The 14,324-nt window shown below is 46.8% G+C and overlaps 1 protein-coding gene across 4 annotated transcripts in view; it reads left to right on the forward strand.

Moving 5' to 3' along the window:
- NEK7 (NIMA related kinase 7) overlaps window positions 1-14,324 on the forward strand; it is a 131,150-nt gene that overhangs the window by 39,390 nt on the left and 77,436 nt on the right. For all 4 annotated transcript variants that reach the window (XM_078767521.1, XM_078767522.1, XM_068105208.2 and 1 more), the window contains one exon: window positions 4,051-4,161. In XM_078767521.1, coding sequence (XP_078623647.1) covers window positions 4,051-4,161 — 111 coding nt within the window. The remainder of the gene's footprint in view (window positions 1-4,050; window positions 4,162-14,324) is intronic.

Raw genomic sequence — 14,324 nt, forward strand, 5'->3', positions numbered from 1 at the left:
GGGGGACGGGTTGAGGTTGGAAGGTGGGGGAAGAGTAGAGGGAGGTAGGGGCGGGGCATGCATGAGGTTTGGGGAGGAGGGCATGCATGTGAGAGGGAGAGACAAAGAACGGTAGTGTGCTTGCATGCAAGTTGGGAGTGGGGAAGAAGAAGAGGGGCAGTTGGATTTTTTAATTTTTTAAAATAGCTCTATAGTGTCCAAGCCTTTGTATCTGTGTGAAAGGCACTATTGAATGATCACTGATCCCATTTTAATGTGTAGGGAAGTATTTTATGTCCTCACAAAAAAAATAGAAAAAAAAAATTTTGATTTCTTCAAAATGCCAACAGGATTAGAACAGCAACAGGCAATTCCGGGCATCCATGCTAGTCCTCTATATAGCTCATGGGCAGTACTTGGGGCACGTCTTGCAAGGGCAGATCACTGGACGGCCAAGTTGGAAAGCTAACTCGTATTCATCCTAGCTACCCTGATCTCATCCTATTTGTCCACTGTAGTTCCCACACACCCTGAACATGAGACACAATATGTTGCACCCACATGCTCATCCTGTTGTACCACATCCTTAAAACTTTGTCAATAGATGACCGATGTGTGTATGGTCTTTTATGACACTTCATTGCCAGTCATTCCCAATATGTCCAAATAACCAGGAAAGTGAGACTGCATCCAAAATCCCCAGTCACTAATACTATAATTTTGCCAGTCAGGATACATTTAACTCTTTCCATATGGAGGCATCATGATTTTGGGTTGTCTGTCAGTGCATGCGTCTGTCCATTCCTGATCAATTTTTACCCCGATAACTTGTGAACCACTTAAACAATTTTTTAACAAACTTCGTACAAAGGTGTATTATGATGCAAAGATGAACTTATTCAATTTCGGGTTCAAAGGATTAATGGTCATGTGACCCTTTTGCTGAAAGTAGCAGATTATAGTTGTCATAATAACTTGTGAACTGCAAAATGGATTTTGACCAAATTTTATGCAGAGATGATCTGATAATATTTTAGGGCAAAGTTCAAAGGTCGTGTGACCTTTAGCTGAGTAGCAGATTTTTGTTACTGCGATAACTTGTGAACTTCTGAAGGGATTTTAGCCAAACATAGTCAAACTATGGACTGAAGATGAGATAACTATGGACATAAAAGGTGTGCCGGAACAAGGTGGTCCCGAGGAAACATCAGGCTCAATTTCCACACAAAAATGTGTGGCGGCCGAAGGCTAGGTAGCGTAGAGCCCAACACAAAACTCAGTCGTGTCCAGTGTTCGGCAGCCACTGGGAGCGGGGCCGGCATCGGCGCCAATATCTGGCATTTGGCAGCCACTGCCGGTGAGGCTGGTGCTGGCAAGGACTCTGATGGGCGTTTGGCAGCTAATGATGGGGGAAGGGGGCTGGTGTCAACATCGACAACGATGGGCGTTCGGCGGTCACTGACGGCGTGGCTGGCGTCAATAATAACAACAATGAGCATTCGATGTTCACTGGCTGTGTGGCTTTTGTCGATATCGACGACGGGGTTTCGGCAGCCACCTGTGATGTGGCTGGTACCGGCGGTGTGGCTGGCATCGACAATGATTACGATGGATGTTCGGCGGCCTATGGTGTGGGGTGGCCCTTGCTGGTGGCCAATACAACAGTGTTTTGGTAACCTCTGGTGGAGTGGCCAGTGAAAGTTTCAGCAGCGACTTCAGATCCATTGGAGTGGTGTGTAGCGCTGCTGGTTCCTTTGGCAGCACCTTTGGAACTGACACTGTATTAACGAAACTCCTCAGTTCCCAACACGGTTGCTTCGTTCAATACAACCCCATGCCGCAATTGCAAGCTCGCCAACACGAGGAAGCATTCCATCCATTGTCGGTCATACAATTCTTGCTATCATTACTCATGTGTTAAGATGTCTGGGTGTCAGGCGGAGGTACTGTTGACCAATTTGTCATGCCTCGTCTGCCGTGGGATTGCATTGAATGCCCCCACATCAGCTACCCCTGCCCAACCAATGGTCATCTCCATATATTTGTTGAGATGGTGTGACAATTTCAGCATACTCCCTGAAGTGCCCAAGGGCACTCGTATTCATGTGGACCGCAAAATGTCTGGCTACTCAGCCAGACGCATGCACCAAGTGTCTGAACCCGCGGTTACTCTCATACTGAGCTTGGTTGCTTTGCCGGTGACAAAAGCATCAGGAGGGTAAAACTAACCTGTCTCATGATGGTCTAATCCCAGCTAACGTTCCTCATTGCTGGCTGTCTGACCCTTAGGTGATGTTGTTCTGCCCCTCTTAAGCAGTTTGGCATAAACGGGGGAGTTGACTGCGGCCGTGTCGACATGGAGTTTCGTTTATGCCTTTATGCCTGTGAACCTGAAGGCGTGTCCTGGCTCAGCCTAAAGGCTTGGGACATTGAGGCGGAAAGAGTATCATTTTCCAGCCTGATGAACAGGGCGGATCAGGTCACCAGAGCCCGTTCTTGGGCCACAGTGATTAAGGAGAGCGGGATGTGGCTTCATGCAGTCCCTGTTCTCACTGGGAACCCAGCTTGACCCAGATCCCTAAGGGCTGCGGTTGCCCTGCGAGTTGGAGCGACAGTCTGAGAGTGTCATAAGCGTCATAAGTGTCATTGAGGCAGAATGATGGATGTCATGCTCTGTCATGCCGATTCAGTGCCGGTCGATCATACTCATATTCTGCCCTGAACGACGTGGTTAAACATGTGCTCCACAGGGCAGAAGTACCATCAGTTCTGGAAACGCTTGGTTTAGACCGACTAAACCATATGCATGTTATGTTTAGACCTGAAACGACTGGAGTTTTTGACCAATATTGGCAGAAGGCTTGCTGCAACCACTTTGATGCAAAAGACAACTGGCATGGTTTAAGCAACGACTGTGCCTGGCCGTCTAGCGGGGAAACGCCATCAGGATTTTGGCCTCAGCACGGTAAACATAATCACCTTGCATTACACGTCGTGAATTTTTTCATCATTTTTGTTATCTTTAAATTTAACAGCCTGTGTTTTATTGGTGTGTACATAAACACCATTTTAAGGGTAGAAGGGGTATAAAGGGTCTTAAAACATCGGTATCAAGGGATAAAGGCCAAAGGGATCAATAGGGTAATTTTTAAAAACTATGCACTCATACAAAGAGGAACTGATTACATTTTGGGTTCAAAAGGTCAAAGGCCTATGCTCAAATGCCCTGTGTTGCTGCAATAACTTATAAACCACTGAAGCTATTTCAACCATACTTGACACACTTATGGACTATCATACAAAGATTGCAAAGCCTGGTGTTGGGCTAGCGGCTGGGGTGCCAGCTTAGGATCCTAGGATCCTGGGTTCGAATCCCGGTCGATTGCTGAATTAACGCCAGGGGGGTTGACTCAGCCTGTCATCCTTCCGAGGTCGGCAAATTGAGCCAGTTCACTGGTAATTCCCTGTTTGTTGTAAAAAGGTGACAAAAAGGGTTGGCGGCAGGAAGGGCATCCGGCCGTAAAACATTGCTTCAAAAAGGGGACCAAAAAACAACAACAACCACGGTCCCCGAAAAAGGCCAACCCCTGCTTGCGGGGAAAAATGGCCTCTAAAGGTGTTTTTTTTCTTTTCTTTTAAATACAAAGATTGATCTGTTCATTGGAAAATTGCATCAAAGGTCATGTGCCCTTAAATCATTTTGCAGACCATAACTGGAGTTAGAAGCATCCTGATGTCTTTCTTCTACTTGTATCTTTTACTTCTCTCTTTCTCTCATGCTCTCTCTGAAGGGAGCTTTAATTTTCATGTGACCCTTAATTGAGATCAAACGTAACAGTGGGCCGATATCTAACGTGGGCGGAGGCATTCACGTGAAATTCTACTTTCGAGTTCTTTCTAAACCTAATGTCTCCTTCCCCTGTCCTTCCTTTAAAATACATAACATGCATATGGATGTTGTTTTCCTTTCAGAGTCTTGCAGCACATGCTTGTGGCCTAGAATAAAGTGTTAGCACAACAAGTATATTGCCTTACTGTTTTTCATGAAACATTGCCTTTGTGTTTCCACAGCAACTGAACCACCCGAATGTTATCAAGTACCTGGCGTCCTTTATTGAAGACCAAGAGCTTAACATTGTGCTGGAGCTTGCTGATGCTGGTGATCTGTCACGTATGATCAAGGTGCACCTTTTACACTGATTTTTTTGTTAAACTATTCACTGAACTTGCTTGAGGTTGATTGTTATTTGTAGGTAATTTGTAGGTAATTTTAGTTTACATGTATTGATTACGATATGGCAGAGTTGACGAATCGAGTCGGTGACTCGGTCTCAAGTCACAACATTTTGTGACTTGCGACGTAACTCGGACTTGGCAAAATTGACTTGATGTCTAGGGACTTGCGACTTGCTTGCGAATTACATGCACCTGGAGTTTACAACGACTTTTTTTTCTTCTTTTTTTTGTATACAAGATCGAGGATCGTGAAAGAGCTAACATTCATCACACAAAAAGTCAAACCGACACACAAAACACAAAATAAGGGGAGTAGTAGACAAGATGGGGAGAGAGGGGGAAGGACGGATACAAGCACAACATTGGAGAGCAAGGACATCGAGAGAACTGTGGCAGGGAGAGGGCTTGGGGGGAGGTGGGAATGGTATAAAACATATGGACACTGCAAGGACTTCCAGGAAAGAAGTTGGAATTTCAAAAAAGTGTATCTGGGGTGAAAATTAGTGGGGCTAGAAAAGATCAAGGTTTTGGATAGGGGAAGGTAAGAGATGGTGGTGAACAACTGTTTTAAAGACCTGGAGGGAGGAGTGAGATTGAAGGGAGTGGGGGAGTTTGTTCCAGAGGTGGGAGAAAAGGGGAATGAAAGAGTGAAGGTGAGCAGAGAGCCTTGATTTTGGCATTTTAACCATAAGAGGGTTGCTGGCAGATCTTGTGCGACCTGTAGGAATATTTGGGGGACAAAGCACAGAGAGAGCTGGGGGAGCAAGGCCGGAGAGGAGTCGGTAGAAGACAGAAAGACCACCAACCTGCCTGCGGTGAGTGAGTGAAAGGCCCTCGGAGTTAGCTTCATCACAGGAGATTCCAATGATTCTGAAAGCTTTGGTTTCAACAGCGTGAGGCCGGGCTAGGTGTGAGGCAGGAGCACCGGCCCAGAGGGGGGAACAGTATTCCATTGAGCTGCGGATGAAAGCCTTGTATGTGGTGAGGAGCTCAGGTGTGCCAAGGAAGGACTTGGAAATGTGGTTTTCCCAAGAAAGATCATGGCAGTTAGTGAGACCCAAAAGCTTGAGTGACAGAACTTCTTGGAGCGGATTGTTGAGAAAGTGGATGGGAGGGTTTTCCATTCGGTCTTTTCGGAGAGACATAGTAAGTGTGTGGGATTTGTCAGGATTGAAAGACATGTTCTACTTGTTTGACCAGCCTGTGATTTTGTCCAGGTCTGCAGAGAGTGAGCAGGCTGCAGACTGCCGATCTGAGGGATGAGGAATGGAGCGGCAGAGAGTGGAGTCTTCAGCAAAGAGAAAGAGAGGATTTTCCAGAGAGTCGGAGAGATCATTGATGAAGACCAGAAATAGCACAGGGCCCAGAACACTACCTTGGGGAACTCAAGCCAGAACAGGAAGGGGAGATGAGAGAAATCCATTCAGGGCCACACGTTGACTACGACCAGAGAGGAAGTCCGCAAGCCATGCGAGGAGATTTCCATGGATACCATAAGAGGAGAGTTTGGTGAGCAGAGCGGGGTGCCAGACCATATCGAAGGCAAGTGATATGTCAAGGGAGACAGCTCTGATTTCCTGTTTGGCATTGAGGACCTCCATCCATTGTTGAGACAGCAGAAGCAACATGTCCAGAGTGGAATGACCTGGTCTGAATCCAAATTGATGATCGGAGATCAAGCCATTGGAGAAGAGGAAGGATTTGCTATCCAAAGCAATGATGGATTCCATGACTTTGCTGTTAATTGGGAGCAGGCTGATTGGTCTGTTGTCGCAAGGATCTGTTTTTGCACCTTTTTGTGTAAAGCGGTAATGTTTGCTGATTTCCAAGATGCTGGCAGATGACCTTGAGCAAAAGAGAGGGTGAAAAGAACACAGAGAGGGTGAGATAGAGCGGCAGAGCAGGATTTGAGGACCCGTGGGCTGATGCCGTCTGGTCCAGTTGCATAATCAGAGTCGAGGTTTGACAAAAACTTCTCCACCTTGTCAGGAGAGAAGGACACAGAGTCCAGGAGCAGTTTGGTTCGACTGGGTAAGGTGGGAACAGAGAGAGATGGGTTTTGGACACAAGATTTTGATGCAAACACAGAGTTGAGGCATTCGGCTTTGTCACGTGCGGTGTCAACTGTGTAGCCATTTGAGGTAAGAGAGGGGATGGAAGGGGAACAAACACCAGAAACGGATTTGACCAGACGCCACCAGGATTTGGAGGAAGGAGACAGGTTTGAGAGTTCATTCTAGAGTGTGGAGAGATAGTGCTTCCTGGCACTCCTGAGGGTAGACACACACTTGTTCCGAGCTTGGTGGAAGGAACTGAGATTGCCTTCAGTTGGATTAGCCTTCCAATAGGCAAAAACAAGTTGTTTCAGGGCAACTGCCTCACCACAAGACTCAGTGTCCCATGGACGGGAGGAAGGGTAAGACAACTGAAGACGAGATGGGATAAATCTGTGCATGAGAGAGAGCAGTTTGCTTTGGAAGAATTCCCAGGAAGAATTAATGTCAGAGGCAGTGGAGATGGGAGACCAGTCCAGATGATTGATGGCTGCTTGCAGACCGTGCCAGTCAGCCTGAGTGAAATGCCAGACTCGTCGGCGCTGTGGAGGCTTTCTGAGAATGGCCAGAGAGATGTCCACTTTAACAAGCACATGATCAGAAGAACCGATTGGAGCAGAAGAAGAGCAGCAGACATTTGCAGGGAAGTTTGTCATAACCAAGTCCAGAAGAGAAGATACTGCATTGACTGAGAGCCGGGTCAGGAAATTGACAATGTGTCAGTCCCAGTGAGTCGCAGAAGTCCTTTGCTGAGGTGCCATGACTGGTGAGAGAGGAACCCACACCCAGCGAGCTGGCATGATGACAGTTGAAGTCGCCACATATGAGGAAGAGAGAGTTGGGATGAGTGGATCGAAGTTGGTCCATGTTCTCAGACAGCGAAATGTAAATGGAGTCATCACTGTTTGGAGGACGGTACAGAACACATATGAACAAAAGGTGGGAGCGGAGAGGAAGCCATAGCCAGATGTACTCCTGGGGGTGGGGTGGAGAGAGGGCAGTGCAAGGAGAGTGAGGAAGAGAGTTTTTGATAAAGATAGCAACCCCGCCACCAGGACGAGGCTCAGGTCTATCATACCGGAGGAGGGAGTAACCAGGAAGAGATATTAAGGAATCAGAGACATCTTGAAGGAGGAAAATTTCTGTTAAGCAGATCAAGTCTGGATTGTCAGAAGCAACCTGAATGGAGAGATCAATCAGGTTTGAGCGAAGGCCTCGGATGTTTGAGGTCCATACCGTTAATGAGGAGAGAGGTGGATCATCGGGTGTAGGACAGGGGAGGGGAGGGGTAGGGTCAGATGAAGTATGAGAGGGGGAGGTAGGGAGAGCAGTTGATAGTGTGTCAGAGATTACAGAAGAGTTACAAGAAAGGGAAGAATTAGGAGGATGAAAGGTTTGATGATGGGATGAGGCACAGTGAGGAGATGTTTGAGGAGGGGCAGAGGAAAGTAGAAGGTTGGGGGAGGTGGAGGTATGAGATAGAAGGGAGATGAAGTGGGGAGTAGGCAGCTTTGAGGAGGAGGAGGAGGGGGGAGGGGGCAGAATTGGAGGAGGATGGTAGGGGGGGAGATTTGAAGGGAAGGGGTTGGGGGCGAGTTTTGAAGGGGAGGGGTGAGGGGGAGTTTAGGAGGGGAGGGGCAAAGGGGGAGTTTAGATGGGGAGGGGCAAGGGGGGAGTATAGGAGGGGAGGGGCAAGGGGGGAGATTAGGAGGGGAGGGGCAAGGGGGGAGTTTAGAAAGTGGATGATTAATGAAAGATGAACATTTATAACAAATTGGGTTTGTTGTGATTTTCAAGTTCGCGATCCGTTTAAGAATGATGGAGGACGGGTGGAATGAATGAGAATTTAGGGCATGTAGTGAGAAAGAATTATAAGAGATTGAATTTTTTTTTTTTGAAGTGGAATGAGTTGAAGAGGAAATTGAAAGGAGCCTTTTAAATAGTAAGAAAAACAGTGTGTTGTAATATACTACTGAATAAGTAAGAACACTGCAGGGGAAAGTTTAAACATATTTAAACAGAACCGTGAAGAACAATGTTATATTCACAGAAATACCAATGGGGAGAGGGCCTCGAGGGACAACCACGAGTCACGTGAACAGGGGAAAAGGTGTAAGGCAAGGAGATAATGGGGGCGGGGTGAGACAGCGCACGTGGACAGAAACACACGATGAGAAGCACACGATGAGACACGTGGAGAAAGGGAAATAAATGTTGTTGTTGTTTTTTTTGGGGGGGGGGGCTGGTGGGGGGTTAAAACGTTAGACAAAGAGTAGATGTTCGGGGAGGTTCGGGAGAGAAAGGAAAAATCTAAGAACCAAACAAAAACAGCAAAGGAAGAAACTTAAGTGAACAAACTTCGACAGGAGACCGGGGAAGCCTGAGGCTACAAGGCCTCATACGCCGGGCGAACAGAAACGATTAATTTATGAAAGATTAACACCAAGAATCTTCCTAGGGACACACACACTATAGGTTCACACACCGAAAGATAAATACAGTTTGGACAAAATACAATTGTGAACAATGACAACTTCGAAAACGTGGAGAACGTGTAACAGCTTTGAAAATCCGTGACGTCGCCCACAAGATCTCTCGAGATCTCTCAAGACTTATTGACAATGTTCGGGAAGGAATCGTTGAATAAACATAGAATTCTTTCAGCTTTAGCTTTGTGCTTCGGGTCGTTGTCATGCTGAAAGGTAAACCTCCGTCCCATTTTCAGCTTTATTGCAGAGGGCAGCAGGCTTTCCTCTAGGATTTTCCTGTATTTTGCTCCATCCATTTTCCCTTCTATCCTGACAAGTGCCCCAGTTTTTGCTGATGAGAAACATCCCATAATATGATGATGCCACCACCATGGTTCACAGCAGGGATGGTGTTCTTTGGGTGATGTGCTGTGTTGGGTTTGTGCCAAACGTAAGGTTTTGTATTTAGGTCAAAAAGTTCCATCTTGGTTTCGTCAGACCACAAAATAGCTTAAGAATCTCTGCATTGGTTTTTTGTATACCTCAAACGGGACTAAAGGTGGGTTTTTTTTTGAGTAATGGCTTCCTTCTTGCTACCCTACCGTACAGGCCAGACTAGTGGAGTGCTTGGGATATTGTTTCCACATGCACACAGTGACCAGTCTTTGACAAAAAGGCCTGTAGCACTTTCAATTGCTTGGTTACACATTTCAACTGCGTGAAGATGATTGGTTACACCTGAGATAATTTACAATTGCTAGTATAAGGGGGGTTGGGGTGGAGGGTGGACACTTATCCAACCAAGATATTGTAGTTTTGTATTTTTGATTGATTTTCTGAAATTTCTGAAATTTGTGGAATTTGTATTTCACTTGAAAGTTGTGGGTTATGATATGTAAATAAAGGTGTAAAAAGTCTGATTTAATGCAATTTAATTCCAGGCAATAAGGCAACAGAAGTGAAAATTTTGAAAGGGGGTGTAGACTTTCTATATACTACTGTGTTCAAAAAGTATCCGACCTTTATTTTTCGTGCGTAAAAAAAAAAGAAGCTAGGGAGGCGTTGATTGGTGCACGTATGTAGGCGATCCTAATGCGCACGCGTGAATTCTTTCCCACCTGCAGAAGCTGTCATTCGACGGCAGACCGCCGATGAGTGAGGAAATGTAAGTGAGCGCCGTCGGATTTTCGTTTTTGACAAAATGACGGAAAAACTTGAACAACGCTACTGCATCAAATTTTGTGTAAAGCTTGGCGATTCCCAAGTGGAAACGATCCGCAAGATTCAACACCGTTCATTCCATTATGAAGGAGGATTTGGGCTTCAGGAGAATCTCAGCGAAGTTCGTACCAAAGCTGCTAACGATTGAGCAGAAGCAACTCCGTTTGGAGATCGCACAGGACATGCTGGAGACTGTGAACAGCGATCCCAGCTTCCTCAACACAGTGATCACTGGCGATGAGTCCTGGGTTTATGGGTACGACCCAGAAACCAAGTTGCAGTTTTGATGCAAGTTTGATGAAACACAAAATTTGATGCAGTAGCGTTGTTCAAGTTTTTCCGTCATTTTGTCAAAAACGAAAATCCGACGGCGCTCACTTACATTTCCTCACTCATCGGCGGTCTGCCGTCGAATGACAGCTTCTGCAGGTGGGAAAAAATTCACGCGTGCGCATTAGGATCGCCTACATACGTGCACCAATCAACGCCTCCCTAGCTTCTTTTTTTTTACGCACGAAAAATAAAGGTCGGATACTTTTTGAGCACACTACGTATACAGTGCATTCAGAAAGTATTCAGACCCCTTAACTTTTTTCACATTTTGTTATGTTGCAGCCTTATGCTGAAATCGTTTAAATTCATTTTTTTTCCCCTCATCAATCTACACTCAATACCCTATAATGACAAAGAGAAAACAGGATATTAGAAAGTTTTGCAAATTTATTAAAAAGAAAAAACTGAAATATCACATTGACATAAATATTGAGACCTTTAACTCAGTACTTAGTTGAAGCACCTTTGGCAGCGATTACAGCCACGAGTCTTCTTGGGTATGACGCGACAAGCTTTGCACACCTGGATTTGGGGATTTTCTGCCATTCTTCTCTGCAGATCCCCTCTCAAGCTCTGTCAGGTTGGATGGGGACCGTCGGTGGACAGCCATTTACAGGTCTCTCCAGAGATGTTCGAATGGGTTCAAGTCAGGGCTGTGGCTGGGCCACTCAAGGACCTTCACAGAGTTGTCCCTAAGCCACTCCTGCGTTTTCTTGGCTGTGTGCTTAGGGTCATTGTCCTGTTGGAAGGTGAACCTTCAGCCCAGTCTGAGGTCCTGAGCGCTCTGTTTCAGGTTTTCATTAAGGATATCTCTGTACTTTGCTCCGTTCATTGTTCCCTCAACCCTGACCAGTCCCCCAATCCCTGCTGCTGAATAACACCCCCACAGCATGATGCTGCCACCACCATGCTTCACCGTTAGGATGGTATTGGGCAGGTGATGAGCGGTGCCTGGTTTCCTCCAGACATGACACTAAGAATTGAGGCCAAACAGTTCAATCTTGGTTTCATCAGACCACAGAATCTTGTTTCTCACAGTCTGAGAGTCCTTTAAGTGCTTTTTTGCTAACTCCAAGTGGGCTTTCATGTGTCTTTCACTGAGGAGAGGCTTCCGTCTGGCCACTCTGCCATAAAGCCCAGATCGGTGGAGTGTTGCAGTGATGGTTGTCCTTCTGGAAGTTTCTCCCATCTCCACACAGGATCTCTGGAGCTCAGCCAGAGTGACCATCGGGTTCTTGCTCACCTCTCTTACCAAGGCCCTTCTCCCCCAATTGCTCAGTTTGGCCGGGCGGCCATCTCTAGGAAGAGTCCTGGTTGTTCCAAACATCTTCCATTTAAGAATTACGGAGGCCACTGTGCCCTTGGGAACCTTCAATGCAGCAGAAATTTTTTTGTAGGCTTCCCCAGATATGTGCCTCCCGGTGTGTACCCTGGTTAGAATAGGTACACCGTATCCATGCGTCTCGTAAGAGGCGACTAAGAGGGTTGGCGTCAGGAAGGGCATCCGGCCATAAAAACATTGCCTCAAAAAGAGAACCATGACAATTACAACTACATATGGGCAGGGTACAGCCCGAAGTGGAGATCGGTTTCTGAGGTTTGGTGCATGGAATGGAGGGACAATGACAGGGAGATCAGGAGAATTGCTGGAAGTATTGATCAGAAGAAGAGTGGACATATGTTGTGTGCAAGAGACGAGATGGAAGGGAAGTGGTGTGAGAATGGTGAAGGGTAGGCAGGGACAGAAATACAAGTTTGTGTGGCAAGGGTGCCTGGAGGGCGTGAATGGTGTTGGTATCTTATTTTCTGAGGAGTTTCTAGACAGTGTGGTGAGTGTGACGAGAGTGAGTGATAGGTTGATGATGGTGAAAATGATGATTGGAAAGCTCTTGGTGAACGTCATCTCGGGATATGCTCCACAGGTTGGTTGGAGCGATGAAGAGAAGGACAAGTTCTGGTGTGCAATAGAGAAGCTGATGGAAAACGTGAAAGATGAGGAAGTGTTGTGGTAGGAGGAGACCTAAATGGACATGTGGGAAGGAGTATGGACGGCTTTGAGGGAGTTCATGGGGGTTACGGATATGGTGTGAGAAATGGAGAAGGTGAAAGGATTTTGGAGTTTGCTGATGGAGCTGATTTGTTGATTTGTAATACTCAGTTCCAGAAAGAGGATAATAAGCTTGTTACATACACGTCAGGTGGGTCGACGACAACCGTTGACTACCTGATGGTGCGTAGGCGAGATAGGGGGCACCTCCGGGACACAAAGGTGATCCCGGGGGAGGAGGCTGTTTCACAGCACCACGTGGTTGTCTGCGACATAAGGGTGAAAGGTGCGAGGAGAGCTCGGCGGGTGAAGTACCAACCGAGAATGAAGGTGTGGAGGTTGAAAGAGGTGACAGTAAGGGAGGCATTAAAAGAGAGGCTGAGTAGGGTAGAGGATGATGTGGTTGAGCTGGAACGTGGTTGGATGTCAATGAAAGATAGTCTGTTGGGAGCCGTTGGTGAGGTATGTGGATGGACAAAAGGACCACCGAGGCACTCGGAAACATGGTGGTGGGATGATGAAGTTGGAAAGAGGATTGACGAGAAGAGGAAGAAGTTCAAGGAGTGGCAGAAGGCGAAGGGTACGGGAGCAGAAAAAGCAGAGCATGAAATTTATAAGGCAGCCAAGAAGGCTGCAAAGAAAGGGGTAGCAAAGGCGCAGGAGGCATGTAGGAAAATGTTCGGAGAATGCTTGGATTCGGAAGAGGGTCAGAGAGCGGTATTCAGGATTGCAAAGCAGATAGCGAAAGAGGTATGATGTGATGGGGGTGAGTTGCTTGAAGGATGAAGTGGGACAAATCGTTGTGGACCCAGATGGAATTAAAGGAAGATGGAAAAGATATATGGAAATGCTGTTGAATACAGAGAATGAATGGGGAGGGGGTAGGGGGGAGGGGAAGGGGGAGGGAGAAAAGGGAGGGGGAAAAGGGAGAAGGGGAGAGGGTAGGGTGGAGGGGGAAGGGAGGGGGGAGGGGGAGGGAAGGGGAGGGCCAGTCAACAATGACGTTGCAGTTCTCATGGTCGGAGAGCAGCACAACAATCGCGACATCGTCCTGAATCTTCGCAACAGCACAAAGTGGATTTTGGATACTCACCGATCCTGTGACGCCCTCCAGTACCGGCGTTGCCGGGTGGGGGAAGGGAGACCCGTACATTCCCAACCCGTACATTCACCCTCTCGACTCGAGCTCACTCGGACAAAAGCCTCGCACAAATTACACCGTGAAGGCCCAATGGCCATGTCTATGCCACAAATCAAGTACGTGAGCGAGTCGGGCGCACTGAATTGGAAATATATAGAACGCTCATACTCTGTGAAAAGTGAAGCCAACTGGCGGCGGGGATGGAACATCACGTGATCGCTCTGAGCGAATCAGCGCGCTGCTCTGCCACTGGTCAGAATCCGTGTATAATATTCCTCGCTGAAAAAAAATCGATGTGAAACATGCTACTATCTATGCTAAATCATGCTAAATCATGCTAAATGCTAATCATGCTAAAATCTATGCTACTTGCTGTGAGTTTATGGCGGCAAGGAACATCACGTGATCGCTCTGAGCGAATCAGCGCGCTGCTCTGCCACCGGGCAGATTCCGTGCATAATATTCCTCGCTGAAATGCGCTGAGGTAAAAATATGGTAAAAAAATATTATGAAATATATTTTTTTAGGTCGGCCATGTTCTTCCCAGGCTCAATGGCCATGTCTGTGCCAAATATCAAGTACGTGAGCCTCTCTGTTTAGGAGTCTATTGTTAACATTACACACACACACGAACTGTGTTTTATATATATATAGTTGCGGTTTTTGGAACCCTCACTTTGTAAATACTTGTAAATAATATTCCATCATTTAAAAGGGTAAAGGTCGCACCCATAGTTAGTTCATATGCAACACGGACTCACGTCGGACACCATAGGAACATTAGTTATTGTCCCCCGTCGCTCAGCGGAGCGAAAGGGGGACTATGGCTTGTCTGTCCGTCCGTC

This window comes from Myxine glutinosa, chromosome 13 (assembly GCF_964187855.1).
Source record: "Myxine glutinosa chromosome 13, kmMyxGlut1.1, whole genome shotgun sequence".
NCBI lineage: Eukaryota > Metazoa > Chordata > Myxini > Myxiniformes > Myxinidae > Myxine > Myxine glutinosa.